The sequence below is a fragment of the Entelurus aequoreus genome, linkage group LG09 (genome assembly GCF_033978785.1).
Source record: "Entelurus aequoreus isolate RoL-2023_Sb linkage group LG09, RoL_Eaeq_v1.1, whole genome shotgun sequence".
In the NCBI taxonomy this organism is placed as follows: Eukaryota; Metazoa; Chordata; class Actinopteri; order Syngnathiformes; family Syngnathidae; genus Entelurus; species Entelurus aequoreus.
The window spans coordinates 24428618-24454623 of NC_084739.1; the positions used below are offsets into that span (position 1 = coordinate 24428618).

Consider the following 26006-nt stretch of genomic DNA (forward strand, 5'->3'; position numbering starts at 1 on the left):
CACCTGTTCCCATTTACCCTTTTCACCTGTGGGATGTTCTAAATAAGTGTTTGATGAGCATTCCTCAACTTTCTCAGTCTTTTTTTGCCACTTGTGCCAGCTTTTTTAAAACATGTTGCAGGTGGGACGGCGTGGCGAAGTTGGTAGAGTGGCTGTGCCAGCAATCGGAGTGTTGCTGGTTGCTGGGGTTCAATTCCCACCTTCTACCTTCCTAGTCACGTCCGTTGTGTCCTTGGGCAAGACACTTCACCCTTTGCCTCTGATGGCTGCTGGTAGCGCCTTGCATGGCAGCTCCCGCCATCAGTGTGTGAATGTGTGTGTGAATGGGTGAATGTGGAAATATTGCCAAAGAGCTTTGAGTACCTTGAAGGTAGAAAAGCGCTATACAAGTACAACCCATTTATCATTTATCATCAAATTCCAAATGAGGTAATATTTGCAAAAAATAATGAATATAGGTTGAAAAGGATTTGCAAATCATTGTATTCTGTTTTTATTTACAAATTAACATAACATGCCAACTTCACTGGTTTTGGGTTTTGTAAATGTGGGAATTGATTTATTACAAATGCACTTTTTTAAAAAAAAGTTGCAAGTGATAAACACTTATTTAGTGAAACGAAAAATCATTAAAGATGCATCAATAATAATTTTTTAATAGAATCGTAGCTCCTAAATCATAATCGTAATGGAATCGCTATGTACCTAAAGACTCCCACTTCTACTGAAGTGTGTTCTTGTCTCACATAGGGATTGTAAATGATTTTTCCAAAAAAGTGCAGTTCCACTTCAAAATAATATCCTCAGTCCTCGCAGGCAACATTTTCTACACTGCTTATCCTGTTGTGCATGAGGCTGGAAGGCAGACTACAAACTGGACTGGTTGCTAGTTGGTCACATGGTGCAGCAAGTGGGAATCGGTCGGCCCCATGCAAGCTGCCTGTAAGTCAGCAATGAGAAGTGCTGCGCTACCAAAGGCTCAGTGATGATCATTTTGCGGAAAAAAAAATTGCCCCTGAAAAAAATATATTTGAAGAATGCATTGTCTTGTACGGTTTTTAATTAAAGCGGTAAACACTAGTTGGGGGACATCACAAAAGTGACCGCATACCGAAAAACACAACAGTTTGCAATGGGAAAAGCCATCAGATGCAGCTGGAGAATAAAATGTCCAGCAAAACGCTCGTCCTTCAAAGCTTGCCAAGAACCACAGTAGAACTGAATCCTCTGTGACAGTGGAGTGGGAGCTGGGAATGGTTTAGGAGGATCGTCTGGAGCTGCGGGGGGATATCGCCTTATGCGGGGAGGCCCCACATCCCTTTCATATCAGCAGCTCATGCCGCACACCAGCCAGAGGGGTGGGGGGGCGGGGGGCTTGCGGATCAAAGCAAGATGGAAATCCAAACAGAAACCCATGCAAGCGCATGAAACACACTTTCGAGAGAACCTCAGAATCACCCCCTTTTTTTTCAGTCCGCAGACGGCTGAGTCACTTTATTGTCGTGCGAGACAAATGGCGCACGAAGGATTTTGGGCAGACACAAGGATGAAGTCAGTTTAGGTTCACTGCTGGTGTGTGTCCACTATTACTGTTCTGAGGATCTCGGGGGTGATAGTGTACAGTGAGTACAGTAGCACGGTCACATCCCATCATTACCTGATCTCCTCCATCATTAGAAGGTGGGCGTCAGGCAGCCATCAGGCATGCAGATCGCCGCACCGTTGGCCCGCAGGTTATCCTGGGAGGAACTCTTGCTCTTTTGTGACCTATTGCACAAGTAAATGTTACAGGGGGTGGTTGGGGAGTCTTGGGGGGCAGTCGTTGACATTCCAGTTGGTTTGAATGGAGATGTGGCAAAAAAGACTGCCCCCATGGGTGCTGTCCTATAGCCTGTGATGAGTGTGCTGTTCCAAATGGCAGGCAGAGTCAGATGTCAAACCCCTTGCCAAAAGCCCCTCACAGCCCAAATGTAACACATGAGGGGGGGGAAACGGCAGTGCTCATTTGCCAGTGGAGGAAAAGATGATCTGTCAATAAAGACACACAAAATATAGCTCACTTATACACCCCCATACCATCACAGATGCTGGCTTTTCAACTTTGCGCCTATAACAATCCGGATGGTTCTTTTCCTCTTTGTTCCGGAGGACACGACGTCCACAGTTTCCAAAAACAATTTGAAATGTGGACTCGTCAGACCACAGAACACTTTTCCACTTTGCATCAGTCCATCTTAGATGAGCTCGGGCCCAGCGAAGCCGGCGGCCTTTCTGGGTGTTGTTGATAAATGGCTTTGGTTTTGCATTGTAGAGTTTTAACTTGCACTTACAGATGTAGCGACGAACTGTAGTTACTGACAGTGGTTTTCTGAAGTGTTCCTGAGCCCATGTGGTGATATCCTTTACACACTAATGTCGCTTTTTGATGCAGTACCGCCTGAGGGATTGAAGGTCACGGGCCTTCAATGCTGGTTTTGAGCCTTGTTTCTTACATGCAGTGATTTTCCCAGATTCTCTGAACCTTTTGATGATATTACAGACCGTAGATTGTGAAATCCCTAAATTCCTTGCAATAGCTGGTTGAGAAATGTTGTTCTTAGACAATTTGCTCAGGCATTTGTTCACATAGTGGTGACCCTCGCCCCATCCTTGTTTGTGAATGACTGAGCATTTCATGGAAGCTGCTTTTATACCCAATCATGGCACCCACCTGTTCCCAATTAGCCTGTTCACCTGTGGAATATTTCAAATAAGTGTTTGATGAACATTCCTCAACTTTCTCAGTCTTTTTTTGCCACTTGTGCCAGCTTTTTTGAAATATTTTGCAGGCATCAAATTCCAAATGAGCTAATATTTCCAAAAAATAACAAAGTCGAGCGTTAAGGATCTTGTCTTTGCAGTCTAATCATTTGAATATAGGTTGAAAAGGATTTGCAAAGTATTCTGTTTTTATTTACGATTTACTCAATGTGCCGACTTCACTGGTTTTAGGTTTTGTATTTTTATTGAAGTGTTAAATTTAAATATTATCCACTCCTTTCCTTTGCTACACAGAGCAAGGGTGTGCAAAGGTATTCTTCACTTTTTTGTTTATTAATCATTATTTTACGTGAAAAAGCGCATGTAGGTCAAATGTAATTAATGAAAAACAGGGTGTTTCATATGAAACTTTACAGCAAACGTATTCTTGGCCACTTCCTGCTCCGTCACCGACAAGAAAACAAGGACACATTTTCCCATTGAAACCTACTGCTTAGTGTTAATGCTTGTCTTAGAGGGCAGTGGCAGTTTATTTTTTTCATGATGCATCATTTTTATTTTGTACTAAAGAATAATACATTATTGAACAATTTATTTCTCAATATTTAATTTTAATACAAAATATGCATCAAATTGAATTAAAGTTGGATTTAAAAAGTGCAAAAATGGTTTCACATAAACTATTTGATTTGTAAAAATGTTTCTAGCCCCTACCTGCTCTGTAACAGACAAGAATATAATGGCTAATTTCCCCACATAGCGTGACTGCTGGGCTTGTAAATAATAGTACTGGCATCAACTATCAGGAGAATATGCAAATGTATGTTTTAATGATGTTAAGTTTGTTATTTTGCACTAAAAATTTTATATTTTTTATTATCAGCATGTTCTTACAAAATGAATAATACATAACAAACAAGCAAACAAAACATTAACTTAAACAAACAGGTCAGGGCTGAAGCTGTCCGCCTTTTAAATGCGCTAACCTAATATTCTAACAATATTAGCAAAACCAAAAGAAGAAAAATATTAAAATACAGTAAATCTGGATCGAACATCCTCAATGTCATCTTGTAATGTACAAAATGAAGACACACAAAAAAAATATTGGTTACTTTATTGTGAAGTCATTTTAGTACAAAACATGCATGAAATTAAATTAAAGTTTGATCAGAAATGTCTAAAAGTCGTTTTACATTAATTTAAAAAAAGTTAAAACATTTTTTGGGGAGGGTTTCCAAAAAATGTTTGTTTAGGGCCCCAATTAAACCTCGGGCGGCCCTGATTGAACACGATCAAACCAATCCAATGTAGGTCAATTTATGACAAATATTTTACAAAAAAAGCCTATAAAATCAGCAAAAAATGCAAATAGTTGTATGAGTTTGATATTTCGGGAAATTCAACATTGACATTAACTCTCTTCTTCATAGTGCTCTAATGTGGGTTAATAAAAAAAAACCCTGTCATACAGTTTTATCGAAAAATGATGTCTTAAAAGTGCAACAAAATGCAAAGTTCTTAGGTTGTTTTTGCCTACCAAATAAGGGTACGATTGTGGGTAATAAGAGTGTGATGATAACCATTGAACCAGAAGTTGAAAATGTTTGTCACATACAAGCAAGCAAGGGTCTGGCTGGTGAGTACAATATGAGCTATACAATATAATAAATAATATGCTCATTAATTAACTACAGTTGTGGTCAAAAGTTTACATACACTTGTAAAGAACATAATGTCATGGTTGTCTTGAGTTTCCAATCATTTCTACAACTCCTATTTTTTGTGATAGAGTGATTGGAGCACATACTCGTTGGTCACAAAAAACATTCATGAAGTTTGGTTCTTTTATGAATTTATTATGGGTCTACTGAAAATGTGACCAAATCTGCTGGGTCAAAAGTATACATACAGCAATGTTAATATTTGGTTACATGTCCCTTGGCAAGTTTCACTGCAATAAGGTGCTTTTGGTAGCCATCCACAAGCTTCTGGCTGAATTTTTGATCACTCCTCTTGACAAAAAGTGGTGCAGTTCAGCTAAATGTGTTAGTTTTCTGACATGGACTTGTTTCTTCAGCATTGTCCACACATTTAAGTCAGGACTTTGGGAAGGCCATTCTTAAACCTTAATTCTAGCCTGACTTAGCCATTCCTTTACCACTTTTGACACGTGTTTGGGGTCATTGTCCTGTTGGAACTCCCAACTGCACCCAACACCAACACCCAACCTCCGGGCTGATAATTTTAGGTCGTCCTGAAGAATTTGGAGGTAATCCTCCTTTGATCAGACACTTCAGTTTACATTGATTTCAGCACGATGGGGGGGTCGCTGCTTGCTGCAGGGTCGTTCTCCCAGGAATGCAGACGAACCACTCCGGACATGGCGTGTAGGTAAAAACATGACTTATTTCTCAAACTACCAAAGCAGTACCAACAAAACGGAACACAAGGCGAAGGCACAACGTGTTGATCGCACTTGGAGCTAATGCTACTTCTTAGCATGGACTAGGGACAAACAATACCCAGGTAACTGTGGCAGGAAACAAACAAGACTTACGCAGCATGGCATGAATCAAACACTTAGCATAAACTAGATACAAGGCAAAACTCACGTAGACAGGTTGCATGAAGCAAACAATAACGCCAGGCCGACTGCAAAGGCAAACTTAAATAATGCCTCTGATTAGTGCTCGGGTAGCAGGTGAGCGGCCGAACACTAATTAGAGACAGGTGAACATAATTAGCAACAGGTGCGTGAGTCCAAGACGTGAAACAGGTGACACTAATGGTTGTCAATGTAACAAACAAACAAGGAAGTGCAACCAGGAACTATGGAGTCTTTAAACAGAAAATAACATAAAACATGATCCAAACCACAGATCATGACAATAGCTACCAGACTGAAAAACAACACATAACTTTAACTGTAATTAACAAGCCCCCCTCCCCCTACACACATCAGATCCCGACGACAATGTAATATGATGTATAAGCAATAAAACATTGGGGGGGGGGGGGTAATTTTTTTTTTTTTGTGATAAAAAAATACAATCATGTGTGCTTACGGACTGTATCCCTGCAGACTGTATTGATATATATTGATATATAATGTAAGAACCAGAAATATTAATAACAGAAAGAAACAACCCTTTTGTGCGAATGAGTGTGAATGAGTGTAAATGGGGGAGGGAGGTTTTTTGGGTTGGTGCACTAATTGTAAGTGTATCTTGTGTTTTTTATGTTAATTAAAATAAAAAATAAAAAAAATAAAACAATAATATTTATTTATTTATTTATTTTTCAATTTCTTGTGCGGCCTGGTACCAATCGATCCACGGACCGGTACCGGGCAGCTGCCCGGTGGTTGGGGACCACTGCTCTATATTACCACAACAAACTACTGTAAATGAAACAGATTTGTCTCTAAAGGTGTTCCGTAGACTATACGTTGCACACTATTGTATAGTGAGTGTCAGTATGCTTTTAAACAGAGAGAGTAATTAACTATGATTATAACAATTGTGAAGTTAGAGCATATCGCGGCAGGCACAAGACATTAAAACAACGTTGAGAACTTGTGGAACTCAAACATAACATTGGAAAAACATGCTATTTGACAACGTTTAATCAATGTTTGAGTTTGAGTTTGAGTTTATTTCGAACATGTTACAACATACAACATGATACATCACAATTCCCAGTTCCTCTTTTCAACATGTCCTAAAAGGAGTAGGAAGAAGCAGAGCTTATTTAATCCTACCCCTTTTCTTTTACATAACAGTTGCTAAAACTTTTGTTCACTTCCTGTTCTCAATTTATTCACAATATACTCCATAATAAAATATATATAAAATATACAATATACTTCACAATAAAAATACATAAATAATAATAATTGGTGAAGTAAGTTACATTTCACATGATGAGATAAGTAAGATAATTTTGAGAGTGAAAGAATGGATGAATTAAATAAAGTCAGTATTCTTCTTCTTTGTACTTTGTAAACACTTTAAGTTTGAAGAGTTTCTTGAAGTGGATCATATTAGTACATTGTTTGATTGCTTTGCTTAATCCATTCCATAATTTAATTCCACATACTGATATACTGAAGATCTTAAGTGTTGTACGTGCATACAAATGTTTTAAATTACATTTCTCTCTAAGATTATATTTCTCCTCTTTTTTTGAGAAGAATTGTTGTATATTCTTGGGTAGCAGGTTATAGTTTGCTTTGTGTATAATTTTAGCTGTTTGCAAATTCACTATGTTGGTGTCTGATGTTGATTTGACCTTTGATTTCTGGTCATTTACCAACTAATATTATCCCACACAAATACAACGTTTGAAACAACATGCTTTTTGACAACATTTATTCAATGTCGGGTTGTGACATTGATCTGACCATTGACATTTGGTCATTTCCCAACCAAAAACGTGGATCCAACGTTAGACATCAATGTTGTCTCACTTTACAAATACAACTATTTTGCAACGTTGTTTCAAAGTCAGTTTTAAAGGACATGTATGTATAATCAACGTTGTACCAATGTCTTGTGCCTGCTGGGATGTTGCACAACAAATTACTGCAAATCAAACTGATTTGTCTCTTAAGGTGTTCCGTAGACTATACATTGCACACTATTGTACAGTAAGTGTCAGTATGCTTTTAAACCGAGAGAGTAATTAACTATAATTATTACAATTGTGAAATTAGAGCATATCGCAGCAGGCATAAGACATTAAAACAACATTGAGAACTTGTGGAATTAGGTCCTGATGTTGAGCAACTCAAACATTACGTTGGAAAAACATGCTTTTTGACAGTTTAATCAATGTTGGCGTCCGATGTTGATTTACCCTTTAATTTCTGGTCGTTTTACCACACAAATACAACGTTGACACAACATGCTTTTTGACAACCTTTATTCAATGTCGAGTTGTGACATTGATCTGACCATTGAAATTTGGTCATTTCCCAACCAACAATGTGGCTCCAACGTTAGACATCAACGTTGTCTATTTTGCAATGTTGTCAGTTTTAAAGGACATGTATGTATGTATGTATGTATGTATGTATAATCAACGTTGTACCAATGTCTTGTGCTTGCTGGGATATCACCACAACAAATTACTGTAAATCAAACTGATTCGTCTCTTAAAGGGTAAAAGGGTTATACTTGTATAGTGCTTTCTACCTTCAAGGTACTCAAAGCGCTTTGACACTATTTCCATATTCACCCATTCACACGCACCTTCACACACTAATTCACACACTGATGGTGGGAGCTGCCATTGCAAGGCCCTAACCACGACCCATCAGGAGCAAGAGTGAAGTGTCTTGTCCAAGGACACAATGAACGTGACTAGGTTGGTAGAAGCTGGGGATCGAACCAGGAACCCTCAGGTTGCTGGCACGGCCACTCTCCCAACCACTCTCCCAGCCTTAAGGTGTTTCGTAGACTATAAGTTGCACACTATTGTACAGTAAGTGTCTGTATGCTTTTAAACCGAGAGAGTAATTAACTATAATTATTACAATTGTGAAGTTAGAGCATATCGCAGCAGGCATAAGACATTAAAACAGCATTGAGAACTTGTGGAATTAGGTCCTGATGTTGAGCAACTCAAACAAGAGTTGGAAAAACATGCTTTTTGACAACGTTTACTCAATGTTGGCGTCTGATGTTGATTTGACCTTTAATTTCTGGTCATTCTACAACACAAATACAACGTTGAATCAACATGCTTTTTGACAATGTTTATTCAATGTCGGGTTGTGACGTTGATCTGACCCAACCATCAACGTGGATTCAACGTTAGACATCAACGTTGTTTCAATTTACAAATTCAACTATTTTTGTAACGTTGTTTCAAAGTCAGTTTTAAAGGACACGTATGTATAATCAGCGTTGTACCAATTTCTTGTGCCTGCTGGGATATTACCACAACAAATTACTCGATGGATAGATAGATAGATAGATAGATAGATAGATAGATAGATAGATAGATAGATAGATAGATAGATAGATAGATAGATAGATAGATAGATAGATAGATAGATAGATAGATAGATAGATAGATAGATAGATAGATAGATAGATAGATAGACAGATAGATACATGGATAGATAGATAGATAGATAGATAGATAGATAGATAGATAGATAGATAGATAGATAGATAGATAGATAGATAGATAGATAGATAGACAGACAGACAGACAGACAGACAGACAGACAGACAGACAGACAGACAGACAGACAGACAGACAGATAGATAGATAGATAGATAGATAGATAGATAGATAGATAGATAGATAGATAGATAGATAGATAGATAGATAGATAGATAGATAGATAGATAGATAGATAGATAGATAGATAGATAGATAGATAGATAGATAGATAGATAGATAGATAGATAGATAGACAGTAAATTTACCAGCATTTAACAGTACCTTTTCACAGTACAATACTGCAATCAACATTTACTGTAACAGAACAAATAACTGTAAACATTACAATACCCATATACTTTACAGCAATTACTGTTGTTTGACAGTAAAATACTGTAATCATGGTACTTTATATTACCACAACAAATTACTCTTGAGGTGTTCCGTAGACTATACCTTGCACACTCTTGTAAAGTAAGTATGCTTTTAAACCGAGAGAGTAATTAACTATAATTATTACAATTGTAAAGTTAGCGCATGTAGCTGTGATGGTATTGTAATTAACTTACAGTATTTACTTTAAACGTTATTATAATGAATTCTAAGATCACAACTCTGCAGTTACAGAAATTGCTGTGAAGATATTTCACAGTAAATGTTACTGTAATTATCAGGCAGTACTTTGCTGCAATTTTAGAGACAGATGGATAGACAGGACAAGGGTCAAGCATTGATATCGCATATATGACCAACAATAATAGATGACATACCTATAGTTGACACCACAGTTCCAACAAAGTAAAAAGCTCCTGTAAAATCCCATCGTGGCCTCAGAGCATCCGCCCGGATCCCGGCGGCGATGGCCGCCTCGTACTCCCGCAGGAAAGAGTTGAGCTCCCCCAGGCTGATGTTGAAGGTCTCGCTGAAGTTCCGCAGGGTCCCGTTCCAGCGGCCGTGGGCCCTCAACTCCGAGGGCCTCTCTATGGCCGAGAAGACCGCGGCGCCGCACAGCAGGTACAAGACGATGAGGAGGGCGAGCAGCACGAAGCGGCCGTTGTCCTCGTTCAAGTGCAGGGAGCGGCAGCCTTGCAGACGCGGGCCAGGCATCGTCCGAATTTCAGCACCACTCGCGCGTCGGACAGCGACAAGCTCCTCATCGGAGGCGGCATCAAAAGTCACCGGCCCCGCTGTCGGTGCACTTTCCCGGGATCCCTCAAGCGCCCCTCTGCGCCCCGTCCCATGGCGGAGTGCGCATCTCCACTTGTAGGAATCCACTTTGCACGGAGAGTTCAGGAAAAAGCAAGCTGGGGCGGAGTGTCATGGTCGTCACACGCATGCGGGGAACGGAAAGAAAAGTGCCGACCTGTGTGTGCCAGACCCCCGCGTTAAAAGACCCAACATGTTTGGCACAGTCTCGCCCATCCTTCTGCGCGGGGATGCGAGGGAGCTGCAGCCCGCACACTGCATGCCTCACTGGCGCGCTTTCCTCCTCTATGCTATCTCTCCACTGTGTGCACTGGCACACTATTTGCTTTATAAGCTGTTTTCAACTCACGCTGGGAGGTGAAGGTACAAGAGAGGTGGAATATTATTCTTAAAGATCCAGTATACAAGAGAGGTGGAATATTATTCTTAAAGATCCAGTATACTTTAATTTAAAGAATTACACTTTGTGAAGAAACACTAATTTATTAGTCATGAAGTTTCAAAGGCCTATACCAGGGGTCGGCAACCCGCGGCTCTAGAGCCGCATGCGGCTCTTTAGCGCCGCCCTAGTGGCTCTCTGAAGCTTTTTCAAAAATGTATGAAAAATGGAAAAAGATGAGGGGGAAAAAAATACATTTTTCGTTTTAATATGGTTTCTGTAGGAGGACAAACATGACATAAACCTCCCTAATTGTTATAAAGCACACTGTTTATATTAAACATGCTTCACTGATTCGAGTATTTGGCGAGCGCCGTTTTGTCCTACTAATTTTGGCGGTCCTTGAACTCACCTTAGTTTGTGTCCATGTATAACTTTCTCCGACTTTCTAGGACGTGTTTTATGCCACTTCTTTTTCTGTCTCATTTTGTCCACCACCCTTTTAACGTGTGTGAATGCACAAAGGTGAGTTTTGTTGATGATATTGACTTGTGTGGAGTGCTAATCAGACATATTTGGTCACTGCATGACTGCAAGCTAATCGATGCTAACATGCTATTTAGGCTAGCTATATGTACATATTGCATCATTATGCCTCGTTTGTAGCTATATTTGAGCTCATTTAGTTCCCTTTAAGTCATCTCAATTCAATGTATATCTCATGACACACTATCTGTATGTAATATGGCTTTTAATTTGTTGCGGCTCCAGACAGATTTGTTTTTGTATTTTTGCTCCAATATGGCTCTTTCAACATTTTGGGTTGCCGACCCCTGGCCTATACTGAAACCCACTACTACCGACCACGCAGTCTGATAGTTTATATATCAATGATGAAATCTTAACATTGCAACACATGCCAATACGGCCGGGTTAGCTTACTAAAGAGCAATTTTTAATTTTGCGCCAAAATATCCTGCTGAAAACGTTTCGGTATGATGACGCCTGCGCGTGATGTCACGGATTGTAGAGGACATTTTGGGACAGCATGGTGGCCAGCTATTAGGTCGTCTCTTTTCATCGCAAAATTTCACAGTATTCTGGACATCTGTGTTGGTGAATCTTTTGCAATTTGTTCAATGAACAATGGAGACAGCAGAGAAGAAAGCTGTAGGTGGGAAGCGGTGTATTGCGACCGGCTGCAGCAACACAAACACAGCCGGTGTTTCATTGTTTACATTCCCGAAAGATGACAGCCAAGCTTTACTATGGAACAGAGAGGTCAAGCGAACACAGTTGGATTGGACCACACACACAAAGTACAGTGTATTATGCAACGATCATTTCGAAAGATCGTGTTTCGAAGAGGGTCCCTTGCGAAGGGCAGAGATGGGCATCACCACCACCCGGGAAAGGAAGAGTGTAAGGATTTTGATTTCCAGTTTCCATAGTCATACTCACAGACATAGTGATAGACTACTCCATGAACAATGAAATAAATTAACAATAAAATAGTCTACATATAATATTACTGTCAATAGTGTCAATACTGTCAATAGATTACAATAGACAATAATATAAAGTATTGTACATTTGTAAATTTACAGACAATAGATCAGATCATGGCCAGGACGACTACGGCATCAGTGGCGGATGCGGATGCAGCTGCAGCTCTTTTTTCTTCCCTATCTGAATCGCTCCCACTGCCCTCTAGTCCTTCACTCTCACTTTCCTCATCCACGAATCTTTCATCCTCGCTCAAATTAATGGGGAAATCGTCGCTTTCTCGGTCCGAATTGCTCTCGCTGCTGGTGGCCATGATTGTAAACAATGTGCAGATGTGAGGAGCTCCACAACTGGTGACGTCACGCGCATATCGTCTGCTACTTCCGGTACAGGCAAGGCTTTTTTATCAGCGACCAAAAGTTGCAAACTTTATCGTCGATGTTCTCTACTAAATCTTTTCAGCAAAAATATGGCAATATCGCGAAATGATCAAGTATGACACATGAATGGACCTGCTATCCCCGTTTAAATAAGAAAATCGCATTTCAGTAGACCTTTAAGGCCATCCAATAAAGAGCTGCTTTGTTACTTCTGCAATTATAAAGATAATAGTCAGTTTTGATTGGGTACTTCAATGTTTATTATATGTGGCCGTAGTTTCCTGTCTGCGTCATACTCAGACGTGTTTTTCAATCTTCGAAATCATAACAACTGTATTATATTTCGGTGTGGCTGGACCTTTAGGATGTAGAGACGGCAGGCGAAGTGCAGGTCAAATGTAACCTGACTCTCGCCAGACCCTTGTAGTTCGCTGAGCACCACACAAGGGTCTGGGCTTGAAAGCATTGCAAACTCCTTCAAGATAGCAAAAAATAATGAACCAATCAGGATCGCCGGGCGGGATTTCATAGATGTGACGTAGCGCCGAAGCGACTGTTTGATTCAAACAACAATGGCGGCACGCAGCGAGGAGTCGTGTGCTGACATTCACAACCAGCAGAGGGCACTGCAGCCAGAGCGGTCTGGGTCACAGAGCCTTTTATGCATTATATGCAAAATTCCCGGAGTTCCCTGCACAAAAACAATCCACGTCTTTACAGAGAGAACGCACAACGGGCCTGAGCTTGCTAACATTAGCGTTATATTAGCTAATGCTAATTTATCCAGTTAATCTGAAAGACCGTGCTAGCTGCTTATTTCATTGTATCAATGCCGTTTAATGATCTTGTCCCGATGTAGATACTGATCTCTTATCAGGCTGCAGTGCCCTCTGCTGGTTGTTCAGGGGAGTGTGTAGGTCACATTTATTTGTGCATCTGGTTTGTGGGAGGAATGTCTCATCGACACAAAAGCAAAAAAGCGATTTACATATGCAAATTCAATACAAATACAAATACAAAATCAAGCATATTTATATTCAAATCTCAAAAATATATTTACAAATACACATTTATTTATACAAATTCTTGATTTATTTGTATGTCACATTTTTATATTTGTACATTTTATTTGTATATATTTTCAAATCTCAAAAATATATTTACAAATACGCGTTTATTCATACAAATTATTTATTTATTTGTATATCACATTTGTATATTTATTAATATATGCATATGTATTGATATCATATTGATATATATAAGTTGATGTGAGACAATTCTACTTCCATACTTTTACGACATCAATCGTTTACTGACATTGCTGCGTTGTTTCAGTAAAAGTTGTCCAATATGTTGGCTGTTCTGTTTTGGATTTCCCAGCGTCGCTCTGATCAGCATCACGGGTTGATTTCGATGTGAGTGGTTGAAGTAGCACGTCATTCAAGATAACGAACAAGTGGTTTATCCAATCACAAAAAAATATTTTTTTACAAGGCCCCGCCTTCTGGAGTACATCTCCTATTGAGAAGCCCCAGATCCTTGTGTGGAGCTCAACAAACTACAAGGATCTGGCGAGAGTCAGGTTAGGTCAAATGTATTTCAGAATCAGAATAGTTTTTATCGCCATTGTTTGAGAACGGGTTCACAAACTAGGAATTTTCCTTGCCAGTCCAAAAGCATTTGTAACATAAAACACATAACACAGAATAGTAATAAAAATGAGCTGTAACTGAGCTATCAGATCTTGTTATTGTTCGTGAGTCTGATGGCCGATGGGAAAAAAACTGTTCAGGTGGCGGGAGGTGTGGGTCTGGATGGACCATAGTCTCCTGCCTAAGGGGAAAAGGGAGAATAGATTGTGTCCAGGGTGAGAAGAGTCAGCTGTGATCCGACCCACACGCCTCCTGGTCCTGGAGGAGAACAGGTCCTGTAGGGATGCGAGTTTTCAGCCAATAACTTTCTCAGCAGCACGTACGGTGCGCTGCAGTCAATGCTTGTCCCGGTCTGTGGTGCCGGGGAACCACACGGGGATGGAGGTGGTGAGGATGGACTCGATGATGGCCGTGTAGAACTGCACCAGCATCTCGGTCGGCACCTTAAGTTTCCTAAGCTGCCGCAGGAAGTACATCCTCTGTGGTACCATCATGTTTTAAGACGGCCACTGTTATGTCTCAGACTCCTGCCAACGCATAATAAATATTTGTCCATACTACCATCTAGTGTCTGTCGCCGTCACCTCTCCCCTGCATACCGTAACAGTATACTCCGACCAATTGATTAGGGACCTGACGGCCCAGTGACTTTAGCCCTGCCCCAGTGACATTAGCCCCGCCCCAGTGAATTTTTTTTTTCTCTCTTCTATTTTTGCCCAAATCACCATGGCTTTTTCTTTTTTTCGCTCCACACCGGAGGAGTTGTCATGTCCTGCCAAACTTTCGTGGAAGGGCATGTTTAGCAGTGATGTGAGCAAGGAGGAATTTACCCGTCGCCTGGACAACCTCCTCCCACCCTTGGTGTCTGTTCCTCAGCTAGCTAGAAGTGTCTGGCATCCGCTTTCGGAGGGCGGGGGTAGTACTGGTGGCTGTGCTGATGGGGCAGCGCAGCTGCACCAAGACAGGCTACCCCCGGCCAGACTAATTCCACCCAGTTTTCGTTTTTCCCGTCCGCCGCTTCCACGCCGCCTCAGACGTCATCCTCTTCGCCTCAGACGTCTCCTTCTTGTTTCCGGCAAGACGCACCATGGCGCCACTCGCGTCCGCCTTTCCGACGGCCAAGATGGTGGCCGTACCTTGGTCGCCCGCCTCGCCGGCCTCAGCGGCATTCTACTCGCGGCCGCCACCAGACTCGTCCCCGGTGGATTCGGGGACATTTGGGCCGGCGACCCACCACCAGTTCACCCCTCCGCCCACCCTTGACTTTTGTTCCTGTGTTTTTTGTGGTACAACCGGTAGGACATCTGGAAGCTGTCCATAAGGAGGGGGGTACTGTTATGTCTCAGACTCCTGCCAACGCCTCTCATCTGTCTGTGCGCTCCAGTGAGCGCACCTCGGGACACGCCCACGGGCGCGCACATCCAGGAGCGCGCCATGCGCGTCCCAGCCCCGCAGCAGCCGCCAGCTGCAAACGATCACCGGCATTCTGCACACCTGCACTTAATGAAGGACCTGCCTTCATAAGCTCACAGAACCTGCCAGGCGGCGCCGGAGTATAGTCTTCTTTACCCTAGTAAGCATCCTGTATCTGGCTTCCATCCTCCCGCGAACTCGCTCTTTCCCTGTGACTTCCATGTTTCTGTTGTTCTTAAGTTCTTGTTGTCTTCCCGCAGCGCTTCCCGTGTTCCTCTGTGTCTGTGATCCCTTGTTGTTCCCCTGGCCCCCCGGACTGCCTTTTGGATTCTCGACCTCCCGCTTGGACTTCCTTCTCTGACAATTCTCTCTCGCCCCGGATCACCTGCCTGCCCCATGGACTGCCCGTTTGCTCTCGTCAACACTTGGTAACACACTTCAGTTAACTACACACATAGTCGTACACCACACACTCATTCCCTTTCGGATCTAGTTCACACTCCATTTCCTTAGTTTATATTATTAGTATTGTTGTTATTATTATATATATTGAATATATATATATATATATATATATATATATATATGTATATATATATATATATATATATATATATATATATATATATATATATATATATATATATATATACATAATAAATATTTGTCCATACTGCCATCTAGTGTCTGTCGCCGTCACCTCTCCCCTGCATACCGTAACAGCCACAATCATTCCAGTATCTAAAAAACCCACAATCTCCTCCTTCAATGATTATTGCCCCGTGGCACTCACCCCCATCATAATGAAGAGGCTGGTAAAGGAATACATTGTCTCCAGACTTCCCCCCACATTCGACCCATACCAGTTTGCTTATCGCCCTAACCGCGATTTATTAACAGAAATAAAGACAGGGGTGTCAGGACCTGCTGGTGACAAACCTCCAGATGCAGAGATGGCAGGCGTGTTGCAGGAAACAATGTCAAAAGGAAATGCAGGGAAAACAGGAACCAGGATAACAGGAGACAGGATAGCAGGAAAACAAGCGACAGCAAGCAATCCTCGAGCATTGACTGGAGGACGAGGCAGGCATAAATAGCAGCCGGCTAATTGACACCAGGTGTGGCCAGGCTGCCAATCAGTAGCAGGTGAGGGGAAACAGCTCTCAGGGAGACAAGCAGGAAAATGAACCAAAATAAGAGCGCTGACTGGAAATAAACACAAACACAGATAACACCAACAAAAGGGCACAGCCTGGTGTAACCCGCCGTGACAAGAGGGCCTAATTTACTAAGGCTATGTCTACACTAAGCAGGATAACCCCTTAAACGAATAATTATTTAGCCTAAGCCCCGTGTCAGCCACGCTAAACTACCGTTTAAGGTCCCCCTCCTTGGATCATTTTTTACACGGTTAAGAGCGCCGTGTATTTCTTGAATGTCCGGCTCTTAGCTTTGTATGGACTCATCGATCGTTTACAAACTGAGTTCGGAGAGGAAGTGACGCCAGAAAGACCGCGCCCCACACAGGAAGTGACGTCAGAAAGAACGCGCCTCAGCCAGCTTCATAATAAAGCGGTTTTGTAACTCAGAGGTAACCACTGGAAATATGAATACCTTAAAGGTCTACTGAAATGCGATTTTCTTATTTAAACGGGGATAGCAGGTCCATTCTATGTGTCATACTTGATCATGTTGCGATATTGCCATATTTTTGCTGAAAGGATTTAGTAGAGAACATTGACGATAAAGTTTGCAACTTTTGGTCGCTGATAAAAAAGCCTTGCCTGTACCGGAAGTAGCAGACGATATGCGCGTGACGTCACAGGTTGTGGAGCTCCTCACATCTGCACGTTGTTTACAATCATGGCCACCAGCAGCGAGAGCATTTCGGACCAAAAATGCGACGATTTCCCCATTAATTTGAGCGAGGATGAAAGATTTGTGGATGAGGAAAGTAAGAGTGAAGGACTAGAGGGCAGTGGAAGCGATTCAGATAGGGAAGATGCTGTGAGAGGCGGGTGGGACTTGATATTCAGCTGGGAATGACTAAAACAGTAAATAAACACAAGACATATATATACTCTATTAGCCACAACACAACCAGGCTTATATTTAATATGCCACAAATTAATCCCGCATAACAAACACCTCCCCCCTCACGTCCATATAACCCGCCAATACAAATCAAACACCCGCACGACACACTCAATCCCACAGCCCAAAGTACCGTTCACCTCCCCAAAGTTCATACAGCACATATATTTCCCCAAAGTCCCCAAAGTTACGTACGTGACATGCACATAGCGGCACGCACGTACGGGCAAGCGATCAAATGTTTGGAAGCCGCAGCTGCGTACTCACGGTACCGCTTCTGCGTATCCAACTCAAAGTCCTCCTGGTAAGAGTCTCTGTTCTCCCAGTTCTCCACAGGCCAATGGTAAAGCTTGACTGTCATCTTTCGGGAATGTAAACAATGAAACATCGGCTGTGTTTGTGTTGCTGCAGCCGGTCGAAATACACGGCTTCCCACCTACAGCTTTCTTCTTTGCTGTCTCCATTGTTCATTGAACAAATTGCAAAAGATTCACCAACACAGATGTCCAGAATACTGTGGAATTTTGCGATGAAAACAGACAACTTAATAGCTGGCCACAATGCTGTCCCACAATGTCCTCTACAATCCGTGACGTTACGCGCAGGCGTCATCATACCGAGACGTTTTCAGCAGGATATTTTGCACGAAATTTAAAATTGCACTTTAGTAATCTAACCCGGCCGTATTGGCATGTGTTGCAATGTTAAGATTTCATCATTGATATATAAACTAGACGGCAAGAGAACTTTCGAATGTCCAGGTCAGCTGTGATTCTACTTACCGAAAAACGTTGTCCATTTGTCGAAGGAGAGTCAATGAGAATGCGAGCCCCCGTAAATGTGATAAAAAATTTAGCGTGTGCTTTGTATTAACTGGCCGTCGAGGGAAGACTGACTACGGAAAATGGCGAATGCTTTTGGACTGGCAAAGCAGACTGTATCAGTTATTGTCCGCCATGTATGTCACAGACTGACCAGATATCTAGATCCCGAGATTGATTGATGTAAAATGTTCTTTGTCACATTGTTTATTTTCACGTTTTTATTAAAGATTTGATTAATTTATGATGGCTCAGGTGTGATTCACTACAATAGGGCCCCAAAGCACACTGGATGCCAGTTAATTGAAATACCACAACACTGGATATTGTTCAGATAAGTTAAATTTAAGAACTTGCACACAAAGCAACACTGGAGGTGACTATGACGTGCGCATTTCCGCGCGTGTGTACTAGGTCGTATTGCGCCGGCAGACGGAGGGGGGCAGGGGGTCTTAAACGGTGGCATTGTTGTGTGTGGACACGGATAAGGTTAGGTGGCATTTACCCTGGATAACCTTATCCGGCTTAGTGTAAACGGGGCGTAATATCCAAATACCTCGCGCTAAGTAGCGTGTGCAATCTATAAAATACCGTTGTGGGGAGGCGTGGCCGGCAGACCGACAGCGAGGCAGGGAAACGGCGAGGCCGACCCCGAGATGGCGGCGAGGAGGCGTGGCCGGCGGGCCAGCGGCGAGGCGGGGCGTGCCGGGATCGACGCTGTGATAAATGTCAGGTGCATGGATCGCCCACCTGGGTACAATTATATAATCTCCTCTCAATGAATAAAAGGGCGGCAGCCGAGAACGACGGCAGAAGAAGGAGTTGAAGAGCCAGAAGCACATGCAGCGCGCAAGAGGAAGAAAGCCAGAGGAAGAGAGGCAGAGGAAGACGCAGACGCGGCCGGCTGAAAAGCGGACCGAGGAACGAGCAGTGGAAGAGCTGAAAAGCGACCTGACGAGACTGGAAGGTTTATTGAAAAATAAACAAAGTCAACCCTGCTCGCAGTAATGTCTATCCTTGGTGGTCCATGGAACCCGCACGACAGTGAGAGACTGTCACAATCGTGTACTCTTAGTGGGCGCGTTGCGTGCTATCGACTAACACTGCATGTGCAATTGAAAATGGTGCAGACCGCCTTATTTAAATGAGGATTTTGTGTGTACTATACAGGGCATCAGCAATGAGACACTCTCCTACCTGTGGCATTTTGCTACGTTTTCAAAAAAGCAGGAGACATCTACCACTTTTTATGGGCATTTTAGCAGCAGTTGTGCAGTACATCTACATTGACCTTACAGAGGGAGGCTGCACTTATGTGCTTAAGACGCAAAAAAATTATACTTTTTTATCAAATAGACCACAGGTGTCAAACTCAAGGCTTGGGGGCCATATCTGGCCCGTCACATCATTTTATATGGCCTGCGAACGCCTAGGAAAATATACATCAATGAAGTACCTTATTTTTTTGTACTAAGTGTATTTGTTCTTTCCATTTTGACAAAAAAATATAAATATGCACTGCATAAATGTTAATATTATGCAATATTGCAACAAATAATATACTACCATAGTTTCCACACATTTGTATTTGTTAAAATAAAAATAAATACTTCAATATCTGCTTGACTTATGGTTTCAAAGCAAGTTATCCATCAAATTTTACACTGTAAAAAGGACAATAGATATTACGTTAAAATTGCAATGTTTTTTTTTTTACAGTATATTCAATTGACAACTGTAAATTTAATTTAAAAAACTCTACCACTCTTTTTCTATAAAATGTTGCCTGCCTTTGTTTTAATTGTAAAATCTACAGTTGTTGTTACTGTAAATGGAAAAATGGTACCACAAGGTATTATATGGTAACAAACTGGCAGCCCAGTTGCCAGAAAAAAAATAAAAATCCAGTGGTACTGTTTTTCTATTTACAGTATATGTTGAAAACGACCTTAAATTTTACAGTAAAATTCTGGCAACTAAGCTGCCAGTATTTTACCCTAAAATAACTGTGGTACCATTTTAAAATGGTAAATAAACAGTGGGTACTTTTTTTCCCCATCTACTGTAATATAATGTTTGAAAAATGTGTAGATTTTACATTAAAAAAATGGTGACCAGAATTTAAGTGTGAAAATATACAGATTTATTTTTTTACTGTGTACGTAAAAAAATATAGTTAATAATAAAATGCAGAGGCAAAACCATTAATTATTCACTGTTAAAATTGGCCCTCTGGTGGCAGCCATAACTGCGATGTGGCCCTCAATGAAAACCGGATTGACAACACTGATATAGACTATATGTTAGCAATATATATATATATATATAAGCCAGAAGCTGGACCCCAAAGTAGAGACAGAGTAGACAGGTAGAGGGAGAAATCAATTTAATAAATAAGTGTACTAAAGGGAGTAGTAAAAAGTACAACAGAAGGTTATCGGTGACAAAACTTCACCGGGAAACTAACGAAGTAGCAAAGAAAACAAAGTGCAAATAAAAAGCCAGACTTACTGGAAAAAACACAACAAGAAGTACTTGGCAGAAAGTGCTCCATGGAGAAGGGAGCTCAGATAAGGAGACATGCACGACACAGGGGAAGGCAAAGAGAATCATCTGGCGTTGAGCATGTCTCAGACCACAGCTTAAGAGCTGGCCTAATTAGAAGTGGCCTCAGGTGTGTTGCAGTGGCTCTTCCCAGAAACTCCAAATAGGTCGTATTCACCCGACATCTCGTCTGGCTCATTAAACATGTGAGACTCAAAGTGGTGGGCAGAGAACGTCTGTTGTCATAGCGTTCATGTTGGCATTTGGCCTTTCCTCGAAGAAAAACTCCCAACGCTTGCGTTGTTTTAGGCTATTGGAACCGTTGAAATTGCGAAAAAGATAAACGTTTCTTCAGGGCTCCTCGAGAGGTAATCAAAAAAGGGCAAAAGATGTCAAGATTTTACAAAAGAAGACGAGAAAAGTGGCACGCAGAGGCAAAAAACGCTTCAGTTTGCAGTGATCATTGTTGAAGGTTTGTTTGATTCACACCTGTGAAGTGAAAACCATTTTAGGTGACTACAGCTTGTAGCTCGTCGAGAGAATGCCAAGAGTGTACGAAAAAGTCATCACAGCAAAGGGTGGCTATTTTGAAGAAAATAGAATATAAAACAAGTTTTCAGTTAGTTCACCTTTTTTTGTTAAGTACATAACTCCACATGTGTTAATTCATAGTGTTGATGCCTTCAGTGACAATCTACAAATTAAATAGTCATGAAAATGCATTAAATGAGAAGGTGTGTCCAAACTTTTGGCCTGTACCGCATGTGGACAAACACATTTTGCTTAGTATTTTATTTTCTTCTGTAAAAAAAAAAAAAATAAAAGAAGCTTGAGTTATAGTGTTTTTCAAATCACTGTTGATCAAAGACATTTTATAAAATATTTATCCCAAACTACAAAATATGTTATATATTTTTGTGGTAATTCCTTTATTAGAATGTCAATCAAATTTGTCTGTCATTCTTATAAGAATGTATGTCCAAAACAATACATTTGAGTACACGGGTCTTCAGATTGTGCAGATGTAGCCCTACCTAATAAAGTGCACAATGGACTCTATGAATGTAATTCTGAACATCCAATTGCAAAATAAATAGATGTGATGCAACAAGCTCCCATTTCTTACATTAATTCTTCAACATAAGATAAGTGGTACCTGATCCTATATATCAGTGGTCCCCAACCACCGGGCCACGGCCCGGTACCGGTCCGCGGACCGATTGGTACCGGGCAGCACAAGAAATTAAAAAAAATATATATATATATATTATTTAAATGTTTTTATTAAATTAACATAATAAACACAATATATACATTATATATCAATATAGATCAATAAAGTCTGCAGGGATACAGTCCGATTGTATTTCTTTATGACCAAAAAAAAATTAAAAAATACCATAACCCCCCCCCCTTACGGTCCGTGGGACAAATTTTCAAGCGTTGACCGGTCCGCAGCTACAAAAAGGTTGGGGACCACTGCTATATATACAAAATGTAACATGTACAATGTCCCTCATGTGGCAGCGGCATACGGCTGGGTGAACATTTAGTGGGCAACACAAAACCTCAATTGCTTCTCTCTAAAAGAGCAATATCCATGTGAGTTGGTGGACAAACAGTGGAGATCCCGACCAAATCAATAGCAACCCCCGAGCTGCTGATCCATGAAAATGGGCCTGAAAGTATTGACTACTGCTTTGAATAGTTCTAAGTGAATGCATTGGGTGTATCTGTTCCAAGAAGCTGTCACTTTCACTTTGACTTGCAGGTGATGTGATGTATGTCGTGTGTTTTCTCTCACTGGGGAGTTGGGAGAAGAAAAAAAAAATCAACTCCGATTTTGTTACAAGCAGTAATCCTTTTCATAAGGAGAGGACATGAGTGCTATGTCAGGTTGCATAATAGGTGTATGGATTGATTGCGCCTGCTTATTTAGTGAATTGGCTTGCAGTGACTGTCAATTCAAATAATTGACTCCAAATGTAAGAAAAGAGATTTGGGTAGAAGACCGAGTCAGCAGAACAATCGTCCACATCATTGATTGAGTTTGTGGTACTACACACATGGCGGAGTGTGTATTGGCTAAGAATACAGAATCATAACACAACGTTAATGTTGACAGCATCCCAGGGTCATGAGGACGAGCTAATGTGCGCTGAGTGGAAGGTCATTCCAGGATTTCATACATACACGCCGGGAGGTTACCAGGTCAAATGTATCCACTCCAAATGTGTTTACCATTTTTTTTATTGTACTGTAGATGTTTCAATTAAGGAAGGAAGACAAGAACGAAGGATACTTTATTTTCAATTGCACAAGCACTATAAAATGTCCTTTTCAGCACAGATCCCTTCAAGAGCAGACATTGCACAGGGTGACAGAACGGGAACGCTTATGTGTCGCTGCTTACGGCACCTCCAAACAGGTTGGAAAAGATGGACGCCGGGGTGCAGGTGAAAACATGTTGATCCCAGACTAAGCTTTTATGAGGGGGTATCAGTCTGGGGGTAAGGAAAAAAGCTTGATAGCCACGAAAAGCAAATAGACACGTTACGACAAAGAAACCACAAGACTTGCAACCGGAAGAGGGTGACGAAGCTGCAGCCCTTCTGGCGCTGCTCCAGCCATTCGTCGCAACTAAGGAGTTAGGTGGTGGCCAAGACGTGGGGTGGGAGTGGGGGTATTTGTGCGTATGTGCAGTCTATGGTCCATGATGTGTGTGTTGGGTCTGCAGGCACAGTGAACCGAGTTCAAATCCCCATGTGTTGTTGCCAGGTAGCTTACAACCGGGAAAAACACTCCAGATTAGAATGTTTGTGTTTGAGCGAGCGAAAAAAAAAGGAAATTTTTCACTCTAATTGTCTATTTCTGGTCCTCAAATTCATCATACTTCGCCATGCAGAGCGGACGGTGCCTCCAAGTTGTTGTCCAGTTTGCGATCTCGTCCAAAAATCTCAAAAGTCTGGCCACGCTCTGCCAGCATCCTCCAATCATTTGCGGCAGCTTTGGGGTACCTTGATCGGCTGCAAGCATCTTCCAATTTGTCGATACACCACGGCAATGCTTACTCCAATCAGCAGGTGTCCTGTCCTCATGATTCAGAACAGGTACCTATCTTGAACATCCTCGACTGAAAGGGTTGCTGGCGCGCGGCACTTCCGCTTCTCCCAAGAGTCTGCCGTGTGTCCAGCAACAACCATCTGCAAATCTTGTCAATTTTGTTGAGAGCCCGGTTGATCAATTCCAATGTTTCGATTTTGGAGAGCTGTGCAAAAAGAGGCTGCAAGAGAGTTAAACAAGACAGGATGAGACAAAGAGGCAAGCAGGGCAGATACGGAGAGGAAGGAGAGTGTGATCACCTTCGCCTAAAGCCAAGAGATTTAGGGCCTTTATTCAGTCCAAAGTGCGGCTATTTTTTTAATGGCCTGCAACATTACACGAAAAACAAAACAAAACCAAAAAAATACCCAAATCACCCCCCCAAAAAATCCGAAAACCAAAATGGCTGACGATCTGTACATCTTGATGATTTGATGATTTCCGTGCATCTTGTCATGATGAACATGTGTAAAGATATGATAAGTTTTTGAGTGTGTTAAAAGCCCTCAAAAAGGTTTGGATAGGCGGAATAATGGTATTCTTAGTAAAAAAATAATAATAACCTTAAATATCCAAGCAGATGTTACACTAATTTGCTTTCTTGGGACATTTAATCGATCGCAACTGGACTGTCCAGTTTCTCTAAGAAGATGTTTCGCCTCTCATCCAAGTAGGCTTCATCAGTTCATGCTCATAGACTTGGACTGGTCAGATTTAGTCTTAGACTTAGATAGGCCAGTTCCAGAGCAGGAATGTCATGGTGGCCACGACGACCTTGGCTCTTGTTGCCCCTCTGTTTGATACAATGTGAGCCACGGCCACATTGGCTGTGATGCCTCGAGGGACGCGTCTCCTTTCCTCTGCACCATTTCCATGTCATTACGGCTTCTTTGACCAGTGGTGGGTTTAATTCTTCCTCGTATTAACGTCCTTACATGCAGAACAGGGCTATACAACACAAAGCATCACCAGGCCAAACAGGAGTTTAAACCAATGCGCGCTGCAGCCTGTAATCCAGATGTGCAAACGTCTCCGACTCCACAAAGCGCAGAGCACTGAATGAAGAAGTCGGACGAGCTAAGCTAATGTAAGAAAGTTTGATACATTTGTGAAAGCAGAAGAAGACAATAAACGCTCAGCATATAATATGAAACGCATTGTTCATATTTAACGATGCAACGCAGCGATGTGTGCGGGCTCAAGTGGGTTTTCTCTAACCCACTTGATCATGCTCTTTTAACGTTAATGGCCGTGCACTAAATAATATAAAGCCCCAACATGTTATTGTTGTTGTGGGCAAATGGTGTTACATTTGCTTGTGAAATAATATATATATATTTAAAGATTTGCACACATTTTCATCAGTTTTCCATCCATCCATCCATCTTCAACCGCTTATCCGGAATCGGGTCGCGGGGACAGCAGCTCCAGCAAAGACCCCCAGACTTCCCTCTCCAGAGCAACATTTGCGACTTCCTCCTGGGGAATCCCGAAGCGTTCCCAGGCCAGAGAGGAGATGTAATCCCCCCATCTGGTCCTTGGCCTGCCGCGGGGCCTCCTCCCAGTGGGACGTGCAACGAGGACCTCCCTAGGGAGACGCTCGTGAGGCATCCGCACGAGATGCCCGAACCACCTAAGCTGGCTCCTTTCCAAGCGAAGGAGCAGCGGCTCTACTCCGAGTCTCTCTCGGGTGACTGCACTTCTCACCCTATCTCTAAGGGAGATGCCAGCCACCCTTCTGAGGAAACTCATTTCGGCCGCTTGTATCCGCGATCTTATTCTTTCGGTCATTACCCACACTTCATGACCATAGGTGAGAGTAGGAATGTAGATAGCTCGGTAGACCGAGAGCTTTGCCTTCTGGCTCAGCTCCCGTTTCGTCACAACAGTGCGACAGAGAGACTGCAATACTGCCCCAGCTGCTCCGATTCTCCGGCTGATTTCCTTCTCCATCTTTCCCTCACTCGTG

The 26006-nt window shown here is 41.9% G+C and overlaps 1 protein-coding gene across 1 annotated transcript in view; it reads right to left on the reverse strand.

Annotated features, from left to right (window-relative positions):
- Positions 1-10231, reverse strand: part of kcnk12 (potassium channel, subfamily K, member 12) — a 75678-nt gene extending 65447 nt beyond the window's left edge. Inside the window, exon 1 of the mRNA XM_062058397.1 lies at positions 9708-10231. Within this exon, the coding sequence (XP_061914381.1) occupies positions 9708-10044 (337 nt within the window). The 5' untranslated portion in view covers positions 10045-10231. The remainder of the gene's footprint in view (positions 1-9707) is intronic.
- Positions 10232-26006: the final 15775 nt, after the last annotated feature.